At 33.5% G+C, this 14,348-nt stretch overlaps 4 protein-coding genes and 1 pseudogene across 4 annotated transcripts; 1 reads left to right on the top strand and 4 right to left on the bottom strand.

Annotated features, from left to right (window-relative positions):
- Window positions 1-2,482: 2,482 nt before the first annotated feature.
- LOC128386216 (serine protease 44-like) lies at window positions 2,483-3,790 on the bottom strand (annotated as a pseudogene).
- Window positions 3,791-3,984: 194 nt separating this feature from the next.
- LOC128386219 (trypsin-1-like) lies at window positions 3,985-5,065 on the top strand (the record flags this gene model as incomplete). Its single annotated transcript, XM_053345217.1, has 3 exons — window positions 3,985-4,109; window positions 4,174-4,586; window positions 4,654-5,065. Coding segments are annotated over 3 exons (867 nt in total), but the record flags the coding sequence as incomplete, so codon positions are not given.
- Window positions 5,066-6,023: 958 nt separating this feature from the next.
- Window positions 6,024-7,283, bottom strand: LOC128386218 (clotting factor G beta subunit-like). Its single transcript, XM_053345216.1, has 4 exons — window positions 7,127-7,283; window positions 6,971-7,055; window positions 6,480-6,892; window positions 6,024-6,418 (listed from the first exon to the last, which is right to left on the bottom strand). The coding sequence occupies exons 1-4, from the start codon at window positions 7,188-7,190 to the stop codon at window positions 6,090-6,092; spliced, it is 891 nt and encodes a 296-aa protein (XP_053201191.1). The 5' UTR covers window positions 7,191-7,283; the 3' UTR covers window positions 6,024-6,089.
- A 1,234-nt stretch (window positions 7,284-8,517) lies between these two features.
- Window positions 8,518-9,738, bottom strand: LOC128386217 (serine protease 44-like). The gene is made up of 4 exons (XM_053345214.1): window positions 9,585-9,738; window positions 9,429-9,513; window positions 8,955-9,367; window positions 8,518-8,880 (listed from the first exon to the last, which is right to left on the bottom strand). The coding sequence occupies exons 1-4, from the start codon at window positions 9,646-9,648 to the stop codon at window positions 8,552-8,554; spliced, it is 891 nt and encodes a 296-aa protein (XP_053201189.1). The 5' UTR covers window positions 9,649-9,738; the 3' UTR covers window positions 8,518-8,551.
- A 1,680-nt stretch (window positions 9,739-11,418) lies between these two features.
- On the bottom strand, window positions 11,419-14,310 carry LOC128386224 (uncharacterized). The gene is made up of 3 exons (XM_053345222.1): window positions 13,890-14,310; window positions 13,070-13,786; window positions 11,419-12,980 (listed from the first exon to the last, which is right to left on the bottom strand). The coding sequence occupies exons 1-3, from the start codon at window positions 13,992-13,994 to the stop codon at window positions 12,417-12,419; spliced, it is 1,386 nt and encodes a 461-aa protein (XP_053201197.1). The 5' UTR covers window positions 13,995-14,310; the 3' UTR covers window positions 11,419-12,416.
- Window positions 14,311-14,348: the final 38 nt, after the last annotated feature.

Here is a 14,348-nt window from a genome sequence, read left to right as displayed (position 1 = left end):
GATCATATGCAATGAAGCAAAATGAATCAATGAAAACTTATAACAGAATCACTAGAATTCAATTACCAGCGTTACCAATGATTTACGAACAGAAAATCAAGAGTAATATCAAACATCATCCGAATCCATCGTTAGTGTTTTCCATTAATATGGCATATGTTGGTATCTTTGAAGAGTATGAAAGGCCTGAAGGCTTATTCGAGAAGATCCGTCAACGTCCAGTTTGGATCGTAATTGTCAATGGAAGGCAAGAAATTATCTATGAAACTTTAGTTACATATCCAAATGTAGAATCAATGGAAACTCATCATCATGGTTTAAACCGAAATGATATTCGCTACGCTAAGAACTTACAATCAGTTCGAGACCAAATTGTTCCTTATTTAGTTGTAGCTGAAAAGTTAATTGGTTCCAATTTGATAATGCAACTAACTACAGGGCTTTCTAAGAATGAAATCAATTTACTCCGTCCTAAGATGAAATAACTCAATATTTCTCCTTATAAAGGTAAAGCTTGTGCGCTAAGCTTAATCGCCTTTTTGATCTTCGACCGTTTCACCATTGAGTCTGGTTCTCATTCACCAGCGGTGGAAGCTTATGTTTCCTGTCAACTTTATATGGCCTTTTGGCAAGAAATTGAAACTTTCTGTGAACGTATAAATGATGGAATTCATAATGCTAATGCAGATCTTACCTGTGGAAATCATAAGATGTCAAAGTTATTGAAAATCTTTTCCAAACGGGTTGAACAAAATCAAGCGCAATGGCCAAAAAATTGGCATTATTATGGTAATGAATATTATTCCAGGACAAGAAAACAACCAATATATGATCGTTGTGTATCTCTGAATTGAACGATTCATATCCAGTTCCAAATGGACTTTGAGATAAAAGTTGTTTCTGATGATGATATCGAAGCCATGGGCACAATTACAATTAGTCCGTTTTAATGAGCCTCAATCAGCTGGATCAAGGAGATATCTTAATCAAGTTCCTGGGCACTGAAGGGAATCAAACTTAAGTTTGATTGTTGATCCTTGATCATCTTAATTTAGTCTCTTCAATATTCAATTATCAACTTTTCTCTTTAATTAACTTTAGTTAATCAAAATTTTCTTTCACAATTTAATTATATTTGACTTTAACTTCAATTACAATTAATATTAATCCAGTTATAGAGTTAACTTTATGTTGATTAACTGATTAATTGTTCAATTGTCACTTTTTATTAATAATTTTGTACTTATTTATCAACAGTCTCAATGTCCAGACAAAGACCAAATGGTTAACCATATATGGTATTGTCTAATTACTTGTTTACTCTTATGAGCAATAATGGTTAAAGCTAAAGCTTTTGTCTAATGACGAAAGGTTAAAGTAACTTTGGTTTTCTTTTGTTGCTAAGCTTAAAATTTTCTCTTTCTTTTTACTGTCTAAATTTTGTATTCCCTTGATGTATAAACATCATCATCTTATTATGTTAATCTTAAGATTATCTTCATCTTCATCTTTATCTCCAATAACAAGAGTTAGAAAGAGAGAAAAGGAAAGAAATGGATTCTCTTTAATTGTATCCCCAAGTTACTTTCCAATATATATTAACCATTAACTGAATTCAGTTGAGTTGAGTTTTGGACTTCTCTTAATATTGTTCATCTTATTAAGATTTTCTAAATTCTAATTACCACTCAATTCTAATGAATTTAAGTTCTTTTCAATGATTAAAGTTAATTACACAACAATTAGTTAATTTTAAGTATCTTATTCTTTGTGAGTCCTGAATACGAATCTACATTTTGTAATCTGTTACATGTAAGGACAGATTGGAATCTCTTGTGAGAACTTGATTAATCATTTCAATTGAATTCGTTTTATTGTTTTACTTAATTATTAAGTATCCTAAGTAATTTGATTAGTTGGTAACATAAATTTACCAATAACTTTTTATATCAATTACTATCAATCAGTTAGTTGCTGATCTTTTAATATAACAACCTTCATCTCAATTTCAATCTTGAAATTCATCATTTCTCGGACTTTAAAGTCTTGGTTAATGACTTTAGTCTTAACCATTAATTACTTTTTGCTTATTCAACACTTACAATTGAAAAATATCAATAAACTGTTAATTGTGCGTAAATTAGGTATTGCGATTTGTTGGTTATTTATAGCTGGAAGTCCTCCAAGTCCTCAAGTAATGAGGTTTACATTTGATATACCAAACTTCATTCAAAACAGCACTAAAACAAACAATATCAATGTTAATTTTAATGAATTGATTGACGATTCCATGTTAAACTGTGAAATTAACAAAGTAAAAGGATTAAGCTAAAGATTGAAAATCAATTGATTAAATAAGATTTATTGTGAATGATCCACCACAACTTGATGTCTATTGGATTTTTTTTTTTAATCATACAAGATGATTAACTTTTTATTCTGCAATTTAATTAGAAACATGAACAAGAATAGATTCAATTATTTAATCCTTCCAGCAAGCGTTTGGAGCCATACTCTTGATGATGTCTTTGTAGTAAAGGGTTCAGTGTAAAGACCAGCGGTATCGGTACTTTCACCATTCAGTCCATGAACCAGAAACGACACCCATGAGTGTAAACCATTAGAAGCCTTCTTCATTAGTGGTCCACCAGAGTCACCTGAACAAGCGTCTCCCATGGTTTGTTGGTTGATGGCGCAAATGTGAGTCTCAGGCACTTCAGGGATTTGGACTCGTCCCTTCATTGATAGAGGAATACCATTTTGTTTAAACAAGTAGTTGGTCTTAATGTCGTTACATTGGTCTCCTAATTGTGTAAAGATAAATGTGTAAAATTTCATTCAATGAAAATTATTAACTAACTAGCTTACGGGTCAAGAATGAAACATCGACTTCTAAGAGTATCACTTGAGTCAGAGTTAGCGGAAGTGGTTCCCATCCGGAGACGGTGAGTTTGGATAAACCAGATTCGCTCTTTGGTAAACAGACTGGAGAAATTTGTTGAGTGAATTTAACAGGCTTTGAGAGGGTCAAGATGGCGAAATCGTTGGAAAGATCCTTTCGACTGTAGTTAGGATCAACCCAGATTTCTGAGACTGAGCTGGCTTAAGAGTATTCAGAGAAAGCCTTGACTTTTCCAAGGAAAACATCGATATTGGAGACATCGAAAGTTGAACCATCATCGTCGACAACACAGTGAGCAGCGGTGGCGATGTGTTGTTCATCGATCAAAGAACCACCACATTGAGCGAATGATCCAGCGTTTCGGCTGACGTACGATCTAAAAGAGTATGATTGAGATACGATTAGCGAAAAGAGAAAAGAATCTCATAAACAAAACTCACCGAATGTGAGCTAACCATGGATATTTGTGGGCTCGAACTTTACTTCCTTTGTAGATTCGACCAGCTGAACCTTCCCACCTCTGTCCATGAAAGAAAGAAAGAGTAAAATTACTTTTAGATAATTTCGATGATATCGAACAATGTTCACTTACCGCAAGCGAGGAGAAGTTAACAGCGGCGACGAGGAAAACACAGGCTAAGAAAGACTCTCATGATTACGATAGAATTGAATTAACCAGAAGAAATAAACTTATTCTAATTAATGAATGATTCTTATTACGCTAATGATCAGCGTTTTATACTCGATATTTTTTGCAGCCACGTCCGTCAAATATGTTCATCTAAATTTGATTGACAATTAGCATCAATCGCTCTGACTATTTGTTTTTATTTTTACAATAACTGTTCAAATCATTCTCTAATAGAAAATACGATTACGTGTAGTCATTGAAGATCAATCTCAAGCCTTCCCATTTTCTTCAATGATAATTATATTGATAATCAAATCATTTATGACTAGATCACAATTAACTTTCACCCATTTAGACAACTGTTCACATTGTCTTTTCATTCGTCCTTATATGACTTATAACCGCCATCTTGCTTTTAAACAATGAAATGATGATAATTATCATAAAAGTAATTTTACTTTTCTCTTTCTCTCTTCCTCTTTCATGGACAGAGTGTGGTATGGAAGGTTCAGCTGGTCGAATCTACAAAGGAAGTAAAGTTCGAGCCCACAAATATCCATGGTTAGCTCACATTCGGTAAGTTTTGTTTATGAGATTCTTTTCTCTTTTCGCTAATCGTATCTCAATCATACTCTTTTAGATCGTACGTCAGCCGAAACGCTGGATCATTCGCTCAATGTGGTGGTTCTTTGATCGATGAACAACACATCGCCACCGCTGCTCACTGTGTTGTCGACGATGATGGTTCAACTTTCGATGTCTCCAATATCGATGTTTTCCTTGGAAAAGTCAAGGCTTTCTCTGAATACTCTCAAGCCAGCTCAGTCTCAGAAATCTGGGTTGATCCTAACTACAGTCGAAAGGATCTTTCCAACGATTTCGCCATCTTGACCCTCTCAAAGCCTGTTAAATTCACTCAACAAATTTCTCCAGTCTGTTTACCAAAGAGCGAATCTGGTTTATCCAAACTCACCGTCTCCGGATGGGGAACCACTTCCGCTAACTCTGACTCAAGTGATACTCTCTTAGAAGTCGATGTTTCATTCTTGACCCGTAAGTCGCTAGTTAGTTAATAATTTTCATTGAATGAAATTTTACACATTTATCTTTACACAATTAGGAGACCAATGTAACGACATTAAGACCAACTACTTGTTTAAACAAAATGGTTTACCTTTATCAATGAAGGGACGAGTTCGAATCCCCGAAGTCGTTGAGACTCACATGTGCGCCATCAACCAACAAACCATGGGAGACGCTTGTTCAGGTGACTCTGGTGGACCACTAATGAAGAAGGCTTCTAATGGTTTACACTACCTGATGGGAGTCGTTTCTGGTTCATGGACTGAGTGTGGTGAAAGTACCGATACCGCTGGTCTTTACACTCGAACCCTTTACTACAAAGACATCATCAAGAGTATGGCTCCAAACGCTTGCTGGAAAGACTAAGAAATTAAATCTATTCTTGTTCATGTTTCTAATTAAATTGCAGAATAAAAAAGTTAATCATCTTGTATGATTAAAAAACAAAATTTTTTACCGAATGCGCCATTTATAACTAATGGATAATACATATTTTAACAAGTTAATTCTGTCTTTAGTCCCAATTTTAATAAAAACTTTTTATTGGTATAGTGGTCGAAAGGTTTATGCCTATGGAACACAATTTTCGAACATTTCAGTCTGAAAAACGCAACGTACCATCGACATTGATACAAGTTTAGTATCTGTAATAACGGATCGGATAATCACGGTTATAAAAAGAAATCGAGGATTAACTGATATTATAAGGTGATAATTAATAAAATAGTTAAATGTTTCTAAAGGACAAGATCAACTTCATAGGGATTTTGTTTCCTCATGAGCAGTTCTGGATTCTTAGATACCTCACAAATTATTGACTATTTCGTTTCAAATAAAGATCTCTATGACTTATATTTTTCACGTTAAAGGGGGTTTTAGACTGAAACTTTCTTCATTCTTTCAATGTGGTGGTGCTTTGATCGATGAACAACACATCGCCACTGCCGCTCATTGTGTTGTCGACGATGATGGTTCAACTTTCGCTGCTTCCAATGTTGATGTTTTCCTTGGAAAAGTCAAGGCTTTCTCTGAATACTCTCAAGCTAGCTCAGTCTCAGAAATTTGGGTTGACCCTAATTACAATCGAAACGATCTTTCCAACTATTTCGCCATCTTGATCCTTTCTAAGCCTGTATTAATGAAAATCAAGATTTGTTTTTGATTAATTGAAGTTTAATCAAATACTAATTAAATAATAATACTAATCAAATAGTAATTTATATCTTTTCAATCAATTATTTCGATTAAAAAAATACTAAACATAAATAATTGTGAACAATGACCATCAAAAGAATCTGATTATCATTATTTTTTAGATCAATTTGATGAGATTTAATCTTAATTAAAACTCAAACATTTTCCTACTTAAAACTTAATGTTGCAATAACGATGGATCATTTTGAAAGATATTACTGAATAACTTTTTTATTATGCGATTTAATTGGAAACATTATTAGGAATAGATTTGATTTTTCAATCCTTCCAGCAAGAATTTGGAGCCATGCTCATGATGACGTCTTTGTAGTAAAGGGTTCGAGTGTAAAGACCAGCGATATCGGCACCTTCACCACATTCAGCCCATGAACCAGAAACGACACCCATCAGGTAGTGTAAACCATTATCAGCTTTCTTCATTAGTGGTCCACCAGAGTCACCTGAACAAGCGTTTCCCATGGTTTGCTCGTTCATGGCACACATGTGAGACTCGGTGACACCGGGGACTGGGAATAGCCACTTCATCGATAGAGGAATACCATTCCGTTTGAATAAGAAATTTTTCTTAATATCGTTACATTGGTTACCTGAGAACAGATCAAGGAAATTATGAAAAAAAACTGTAAAACTAAAACTCTAAAAACTTACGGGTCAAGTATGAAACATCGACTTCTAAGAGAGTGTCACTTGCGCTAGAATGAGGACCAGTGGTTCCCCATCCGGAGACGGTGAGATTAGATAAACCAGCTTCGCTCTTTGGTAAACAGACTGGAGAAATTTGTTGAGTGAATTTAACAGGCTTGGAAAGGGTCAAGATGGCGAAATCGTTGGAAAGATCTTGTCGGTTGTAGTTAGGATCAACCCAAATTTCTGAGACTGAAATTGCCTTGGTATATTCAGAGAAAGCCTTGACTTTTCCAAGGAAAACATCAACATTTGCAACATTGAAAGGTGAACCATTTCGGCTGATAACACAGTGAGCAGCAGTGGCGATGTGTTGTTCATCGATTAAAGAACCACCACATTGAAAGAATGATGCAGATTTTCGGCTGGCGTACGATCTAAAAAGATGAAATTACTAATTGAGAAGATTAATAAAGAAAAGTAAAAATTGAAACTCGACTGTTGAGCAAACTCACCGAATGTGAGCTAACCAAGGGTATTTGTGGGCTCGAACTTTACTTCCTTTGTAGATTCGACCAGCTGAACCTTCCATACCACACTCTGTCCATGAAAGAAAAGAGTAAAATTACTTTCGAGATAATTTCGATGATTATCAAACAATGTTCACTTACCGCAAGCGAGTGAGAAGTTAACAGCGGCGACGAGGAAAACACAGGCTAAGAGAAAGACTCTCATGATTACGATAGAATTGAATTAACCAGAAGAAAGAAACTTATTCTAATTAATGAATGTTTCTGATTACGCTAATGATCAACGTTTTATACTCAATTCTATGCTTTGATGTGCAACAAGATGTTCATCTTCATTTGATTGACACTTTAATCAACTTCTATGAACTTCTAATTATTTCACCATCAATATAATAGTTGTTTCGTTAATCATTTCATTCCTTTGCTAACCGAGTCCAACACATGGAAAAATGAAATTTTCTTTCATATCAAATCATTTATGGCTTGACAACAACTTTAATCCATCTAGACAACTGTTAACATTGGCTTTTCATTTGTCCTTAAATTGACTTTTAATCAACATCTCGCTTTTAGACAATAAACTGGTGATTATTATCATTGATTAAGATGGAAAAGTCTGAAATTGATTCAAAAAATTCACTTAAACTCCATCTTCAGTTATCATCAACCATATCGTTAATTAACTGATTAGTAAATATAATAAGAAGAATCAAAATCAAGTAAAAACAAACGAGTGGAAAGGCCAAGAAAGTTTCAACCATAAAGAACATAATTTTTTTTTAATTGTTACAGTTTCTATCGCAATAATATCACCACACAATTGACAATTGGTCTTGCTGATTGTTGATTAATTTTGGCTCGGTTCCTTTTCCAATAGCTGTGATTATCATTAGTTAATCATGGGCTCGGGACAATCTTCACAATGTGGAATCTGTGAAAAAACTTTCATGGTGCTGTTAAAATAATGGTTAAACAAACTCAATTGGATATTTTAAATTGTTGTTTATAACAAATAATATTTTCATCATCATATCTTAATCATAAACCAGATCTTTGTTTCAAGATCATGGTTAAACATTAATGGCTCTTGGTTATTATTCTTGGTTTAGAACTGATAACTTTTTTTTAGAAAAAAAAAGTATCGTATACATAACGAGTCAGGCCAAAGTCAAATTGAGTCTCAAGCTGAGTTAACCTTTTACTGGACCTTACCCTGTTTTCAATGTCAAACACCCTTGGTGTTGAATAGTTTTTCCGATTTCACATCTCATCATCAAAAGAACCACTATCATCGTCTAAGAAAAGACACTATTAGAGCTCGGACTTGACCTCTATTAGGAACCATTTTAAAAAACGGCTGATTGTCAATTAATTTCAATTTAATACCAAAATGATGCTGCTGAATTTCCGCTAGAATGAACCTAATTTTGGTGCCACAGGTCAAGTCTGCATGTCACACTTTTGATTTGAAAAATTTAGTGGAAATTTTTTTTTAATCATACAAAATGATTAACTTTTTTATTATGCGATTTAATTAGAAACATGAACAAGAATAGATTTGATTTTTTAATCCTTCCAACAAGCGTTTGGAGCGAAACTCTTGATGGTTTCTTGGTAGTAAAGGGTTCGAGTGTAAAGACCAGCAGTGTCGGTACTTTCTCCGCATTTACTCCATGAACCAGAAACGACACCCATGAGGTAATGTAGACCATTATCAGCCTTCTTCATTAGTGGTCCACCCGAGTCACCAGTACAAGCGTCTCCCAAGGTTTGCTTGTTGATGGCGCACATATGAGAGTCAGCGACACCGGGGACTGGGAACATTCCCTTCATTGATAGAGGAATGCCACTTTTTTTGAACACATAATCGGTCATAATATCGTTACATTGGTCGTCTGAGAAGAGATTGAGATTAGAAAATTATGAAAAAAACTGCATTAAGGTCAAAGATTATTGACTGTCTTCTTACGGGTCAAGTATGAAACATCGACTTCTAAGAGAGTGTCACTTGAGCGAGAGTGAGGGCCAGTGGTTCCCCATCCGGCAACGGTGAGGTTGGATAAACCAGATTCGCTCTTTGGTAAACAGATTGGAGAAATTTGTTGAGTGAATTTAACAGGCTTGGAAAGGGTCAAGATGGCGAAATCATTGGCAAGATTGTTTCGATTGTAGTTAGAGTCAATCCACATTTCTGAAACTGAAATAGCCACAGTTTCGCCTGTGAAAGCCTGCACGCTGCCAAGGAAAACATCAATGCTGGAAAGATCGACTGTTGATCCATCATCGTCGACAACACAATGAGCGGCAGTGGCGATGTGTTGCTCATCGATCAAAGAACCACCACATTGAGCGAATAATCCAATGTCTCGGTTCATGTATGATCTAAAAAAAACAATTGAGATGGTTAGCGAAAAGAAAAAAGAATCTCATAAACAAAACTTACCGAATGTGAGCTAACCAAGGATATTTGTGGGCTCGAACTTTACTTCCTTTGTAGATTCGACCAGCTGAACCTTCCATACCACACTCTGTCCATGAAAGAGAACAGTAAAATTAGTTTCGAAGTAATTTAGTCGATTATCAAACAATATTCACTTACCGCAAGCGAGTGAGAAGTTAACAGCGGCGACGAGGAAAACACAGGCTAAGAGAAAGACTCTCATGATTACGATAGAATTGAATTAACCAGAAGAAAGAAACTTATTCTAATTGATGAATGATTCTTATTACGCTAATGATCAGCGTTTTATACTCGATAATTTTGCTGCCACGTTCGACAAAGATGCTCATCTTAATTTTATTGATGATTGACACTTCAATAAATTTTATGGAACTTCGATTTGTTTTATCATCAATTTAATAATTGTTCGTCGATTCGTTTAATTCGTGAGTCATTTTATCTCAGTGCTAACCGAGTTCAACTCATCAAAAAATGAAACTTGTTTTCATATCAAATCATTTATGATTTGATAACAATTAACTTTTACAAATTTAGACAACTGCTAACATTGTCTTTATTGATAGTTGTCTTTGTATTTGTCCTTTAATTGCCCTTTAATCACCATCTTGCTTTTAAACAATGAAATGATGGAGATTATCATTGATGAAGATGGAAAAGTTTGAAAAATATCACTGAAACTCCATCTTCAGTTATCATGAGGAAAACATTTATCGATCCAATGATGAACCCGAAAATCAACTCGAACCCAAACCTGCCAAGCTTAAGATTGAACCTAAACCCCACAGGGAAATTTCCAGTAATCATAACCACAGTTGCGTAGTTTGTATGATTTAAATCATGTTTAAATTACGATAAAACAGTGAATCAACTGTTCTTCCCTTGCAAATTGTAAAATAATCAACAATTAACTGATTAGTCAATATAATAAGAAGAATCAAAATCAAGTAAAAATCAGTCGAGTGGAAAGGCAAAGAAAGTTTCAACCATAAAGAACATAAAATTTTTTTAATTGTTACAGTTTCTATCGCAATAATATCACCACACAATTGACAATTGGTCTTGCTGATTGTTGATTAATTTTGGCTCGGTTCCTTTTCCAATTGCTGTGATTACCATTAGTTAATCATGGGCTCGGGACAATCGTCGCAATGTGGAATTTGTGAAAAAACTTTCATGGGAATTTTCAATGAGGATATAATCCTAATCTGTGAGAGGTGTGGTTGCGTTTATTGCTTAATCTGTGCTGGATTATCCAAATCTCAATATGAAACAATTCAATCATCCGAAGGGCAAATTAAATGGTACTGCCAGTTTTGTATGATTGAAATTAAACGCTCATACGATGTGGTACCTGGATAATTAGTACCATTGGAATACACATTTAACCAGTTTAATTGACAATTAACTTTGTCATTGATCATCATTCTCATCATCATCTTCATGTTCAATTTATCTTATAACCATTGAGGAGATTGGCAGAGGAATCAAAATATAAACTCTTCCAAATTAACTATTAATTACTTAAATTGAACTTTGTTATTTATACAATCAAATTTAATTGTTGATCAATGATAAACTTTAATTAATTGTAATCCAATGTTATATAAATGAGAGAGAGAGATATAAATTCAATGTTAATCTTAAATCAAATTGTAAGCCTCATTTTTAAGGCTAATCCAATGTAATTTATATTATAATAAGATTACAATTATTGTCATGATTAAATTGTAATCAGTTAATTGGCATCAGTTTATGGTGTTTAAGTAAATTGTAGTTTGATTGAACAAATTGTAACAATATCGTTTAATTTGATTATCTTTGGGCTTTTGTTTTCGCAATTAATATTTTGCTTTATTATTTAAATGTTGATAATTTTCATTAATTTGTTTAACCCTTTTGATTATTATGATTAACTCTGTAATTAGTAAAATGTAATTTAAATTAAATTGTATCGCATAAATTTGATTAACTGTTTGTTTTGTTTTCAAAGTGATTAATAATATATTGAATTTATTTAATCCTCTGATCAGTTAATTAGATTACAAAGTTTTACTGTTCATTTTTGTTAAGGTTTCTGATTTGTTGGTGGAAAGTTAATTTTCTTAATTATCATGAGCAAGGGCAAGATGATTAATAAATTAAAAAGGAAAGCGAGAAAGTAGAGAAGAGAGAGAGAGAGAGAGATTGAAACAATTAAGGATTAGCTGGAAAAATTTATGTATATAACAATCAAATTGTATTTACGTAAATACAATCTTGTTGTTGTCTTTTTTTTGATTGATTGTCTTTTTCCTTAAGTTAATTGTCAAAGTTAAGTGTTTCAATTTGGTGTTAGTTTGATGGTTACAGGTTATGACACTTGATTGTTGATAACTAATCTTGAGTTAATTGTTGATCTTTGCTTGATTTTCCGATGCTTTATTTTTGGTTTCCTGGTCCTTTAAGTTGGTTTAACTTCAGCTTTGTGAATTGATTGTTATACAAAACCACAAATTGTTAGTTGAAAGATAAATTGTCTTTTAAATCGAGTGTAAATAATCAACATTGGTCTTGGTTTTCAATAGAATTCAATCAAGAAAATCATCGAATGTTAATTAGAAAAGTTTAAATCAGCAATCCAAGAATATGTTCATTTGGAAACAATCTTAATGATTGGAAAAGGATTAATTTGACTTTAGGTGGGATCATCATCATTATCATCATTATCTTTTGCATGCCCTTAACAATGGGACAAAATACAATATCAAATTTATATTGTAAGTGGCAGCAATTTACGCTCTTCAACCATGTGATTAATATTTGATTTGTGTATATATAAGGGGCTATCAAAGTTGGTCTCATGATTGTTGATTAACTGGGTAAGTGATGTATCCATAAAGTCATGAAACATTGTCAATTTGTCTTAATCATTTTCTTTTACACCATTTGTACACCGGTTAACTTTGTATATTCTTATAACCCTGAAAAGGGTTAACAAAGTTCATTAAAATGTTTTAGAAGCTCATTTGCTCGATCACAATTCCAACCATTAAATTGTAGAACCTTTTCCACTGCTTTAACGTAAATCTTTAGGTAAGAAATACCTATTCGTCGAACCTCACTGAACATCTCTTGAAATGCAACATGATCAAATAGATCCCAATCTCGTGAGTATTTGCAGAACCAAAAAGCCATATCACCACAATACATCATGGCGAGCATATGATTATCACTGAGAACTCCCATGTCAATTAGATCAAATGTGTTGACAGAATTTCCATCGGTCATTGTTTTATCTCCATTATCATCATCATTTGATCCTCGAGGTGAAAATGGATTAACGCTTGTCTTTTGATTTAATTCATCTTGTTGTTCTTTTAATTGTTTAAGACAATTCTCAATTTGTCCTTTCTTCTCTACATTGGCTTCTTGTTGTTCTTTCACTTTCTCCTGATTAGCATCAATCTCGTCCAAAGCTCGTTCCAGGTCAGATCTTAGTTCAGGAGTATTTGACATTTTCTGTAAAATTTCCCGTCTGGTTTCTATGTTGACAAGCTGAAATTGAAAAAGGAGAAGAGAAAAATTGAATTATTGATGATATTTTAAAGTAAATGGAACAATTTTTGAAAGAAATAAACAATTACCTCTTGTTGATCTAATACTTGTTGAAGTTGATCCAATTCTGCTCCTAAAGCTCCAACAATTTTCTGCTTTTGTATCAATAAATTACTCAATTCATTCATATTACTTGGATTTAAATCTTTCGCACTAACATAAGCAATGTTATCATCTTGAAATGGATGTGATCGGTTATCATTGGCAAATGAAGCTGGATGGTTAAGGTAGGGTTGACGGAGATCACTTATATATCTGGCATCGATTTCATCCAAATTAGATAGGATTAAATTACGACGAATGCTTAACATTAAGTGAAAATAATTGATCCCATCTTTAAGATGATTTAATAGAGTCATTTGATGATTGTTAACCCATGTTGGATCTGAAGTAAGTTTGGCAGAGCAAAAAGCATATAAAAGTGATCCTTGTCTCCATAGGACACATTCACCAAAATCAATTCCTAAAACATTGACAACCGCTTTGTATGGATCACCTAAAGATGTTTTACCCTGGAAAGATGAAGAAACACCACCCACCAAAGAACGACCGAAATCACTACTATCAGAAGATGAGGAAGATGAAGATGATGAATTGGCTGAAGATGGAGAATCAACTGATGCACAAAGAGAAACAATTGCATTGAGAAGGTTTAAAGTGGTCTCAATGTCTTCCTCGGCTGAATCAAGGCAGAAATTGTTCTCTGTTAAATAATTTTCATGAAAGAATGTACAATCAAGGACAGCCTATAAAATAGAATAAAAAACACACACACAATTAGCGAAAAACGAAAGAAAATAAAATAAAAACGGAAGAGAAAAAAAAATGGACACCAAAACAACTACAAACCTTTGAATAGGTTTCAATTAACTCTTTTATTGATGGATCATCTTCAACACACCGAGAAGATGTTGTTACTTTTAAATGTTCAAATTGTTCAACTAATTTGTCCATTGCTGTGGAAATTTAAGATCAATTGTTCACAATTAACATTAAAATAAGAAATAAAATCAATTAGGGAAAAAGAAAACAATTAAATTCTGTTTACTAAAACATAAGACAGATGAGAAGAGATTGAAAAGCAAACAGAAATAGAGAGAAGAAAAAAACTCTCAAAGAAAGAGAATCGGTAGACAGAGGAATAGAAAGAGAATCAAATGTAGACAGAGAACTTGAGATTTTCTTTTGTTCGGTTTTGAATATTTAATCTCCTGTCATCGGAACTCTAATTGTTGTTGATAATTAATGTTCAGTTGAAAGAGAGCGAGAGAGTATTAAGATTGTGGTGATAGTCGAATCAAATTAATC

This window comes from Panonychus citri, unplaced genomic scaffold (assembly GCF_014898815.1).
Source record: "Panonychus citri isolate SS breed McGregor unplaced genomic scaffold, ASM1489881v1 Contig00064, whole genome shotgun sequence".
In the NCBI taxonomy this organism is placed as follows: Eukaryota; Metazoa; Arthropoda; class Arachnida; order Trombidiformes; family Tetranychidae; genus Panonychus; species Panonychus citri.
The sequence above is the reverse complement of the archived record's forward strand: the minus strand, read 5'-3'. Positions and strand labels throughout refer to the sequence as shown.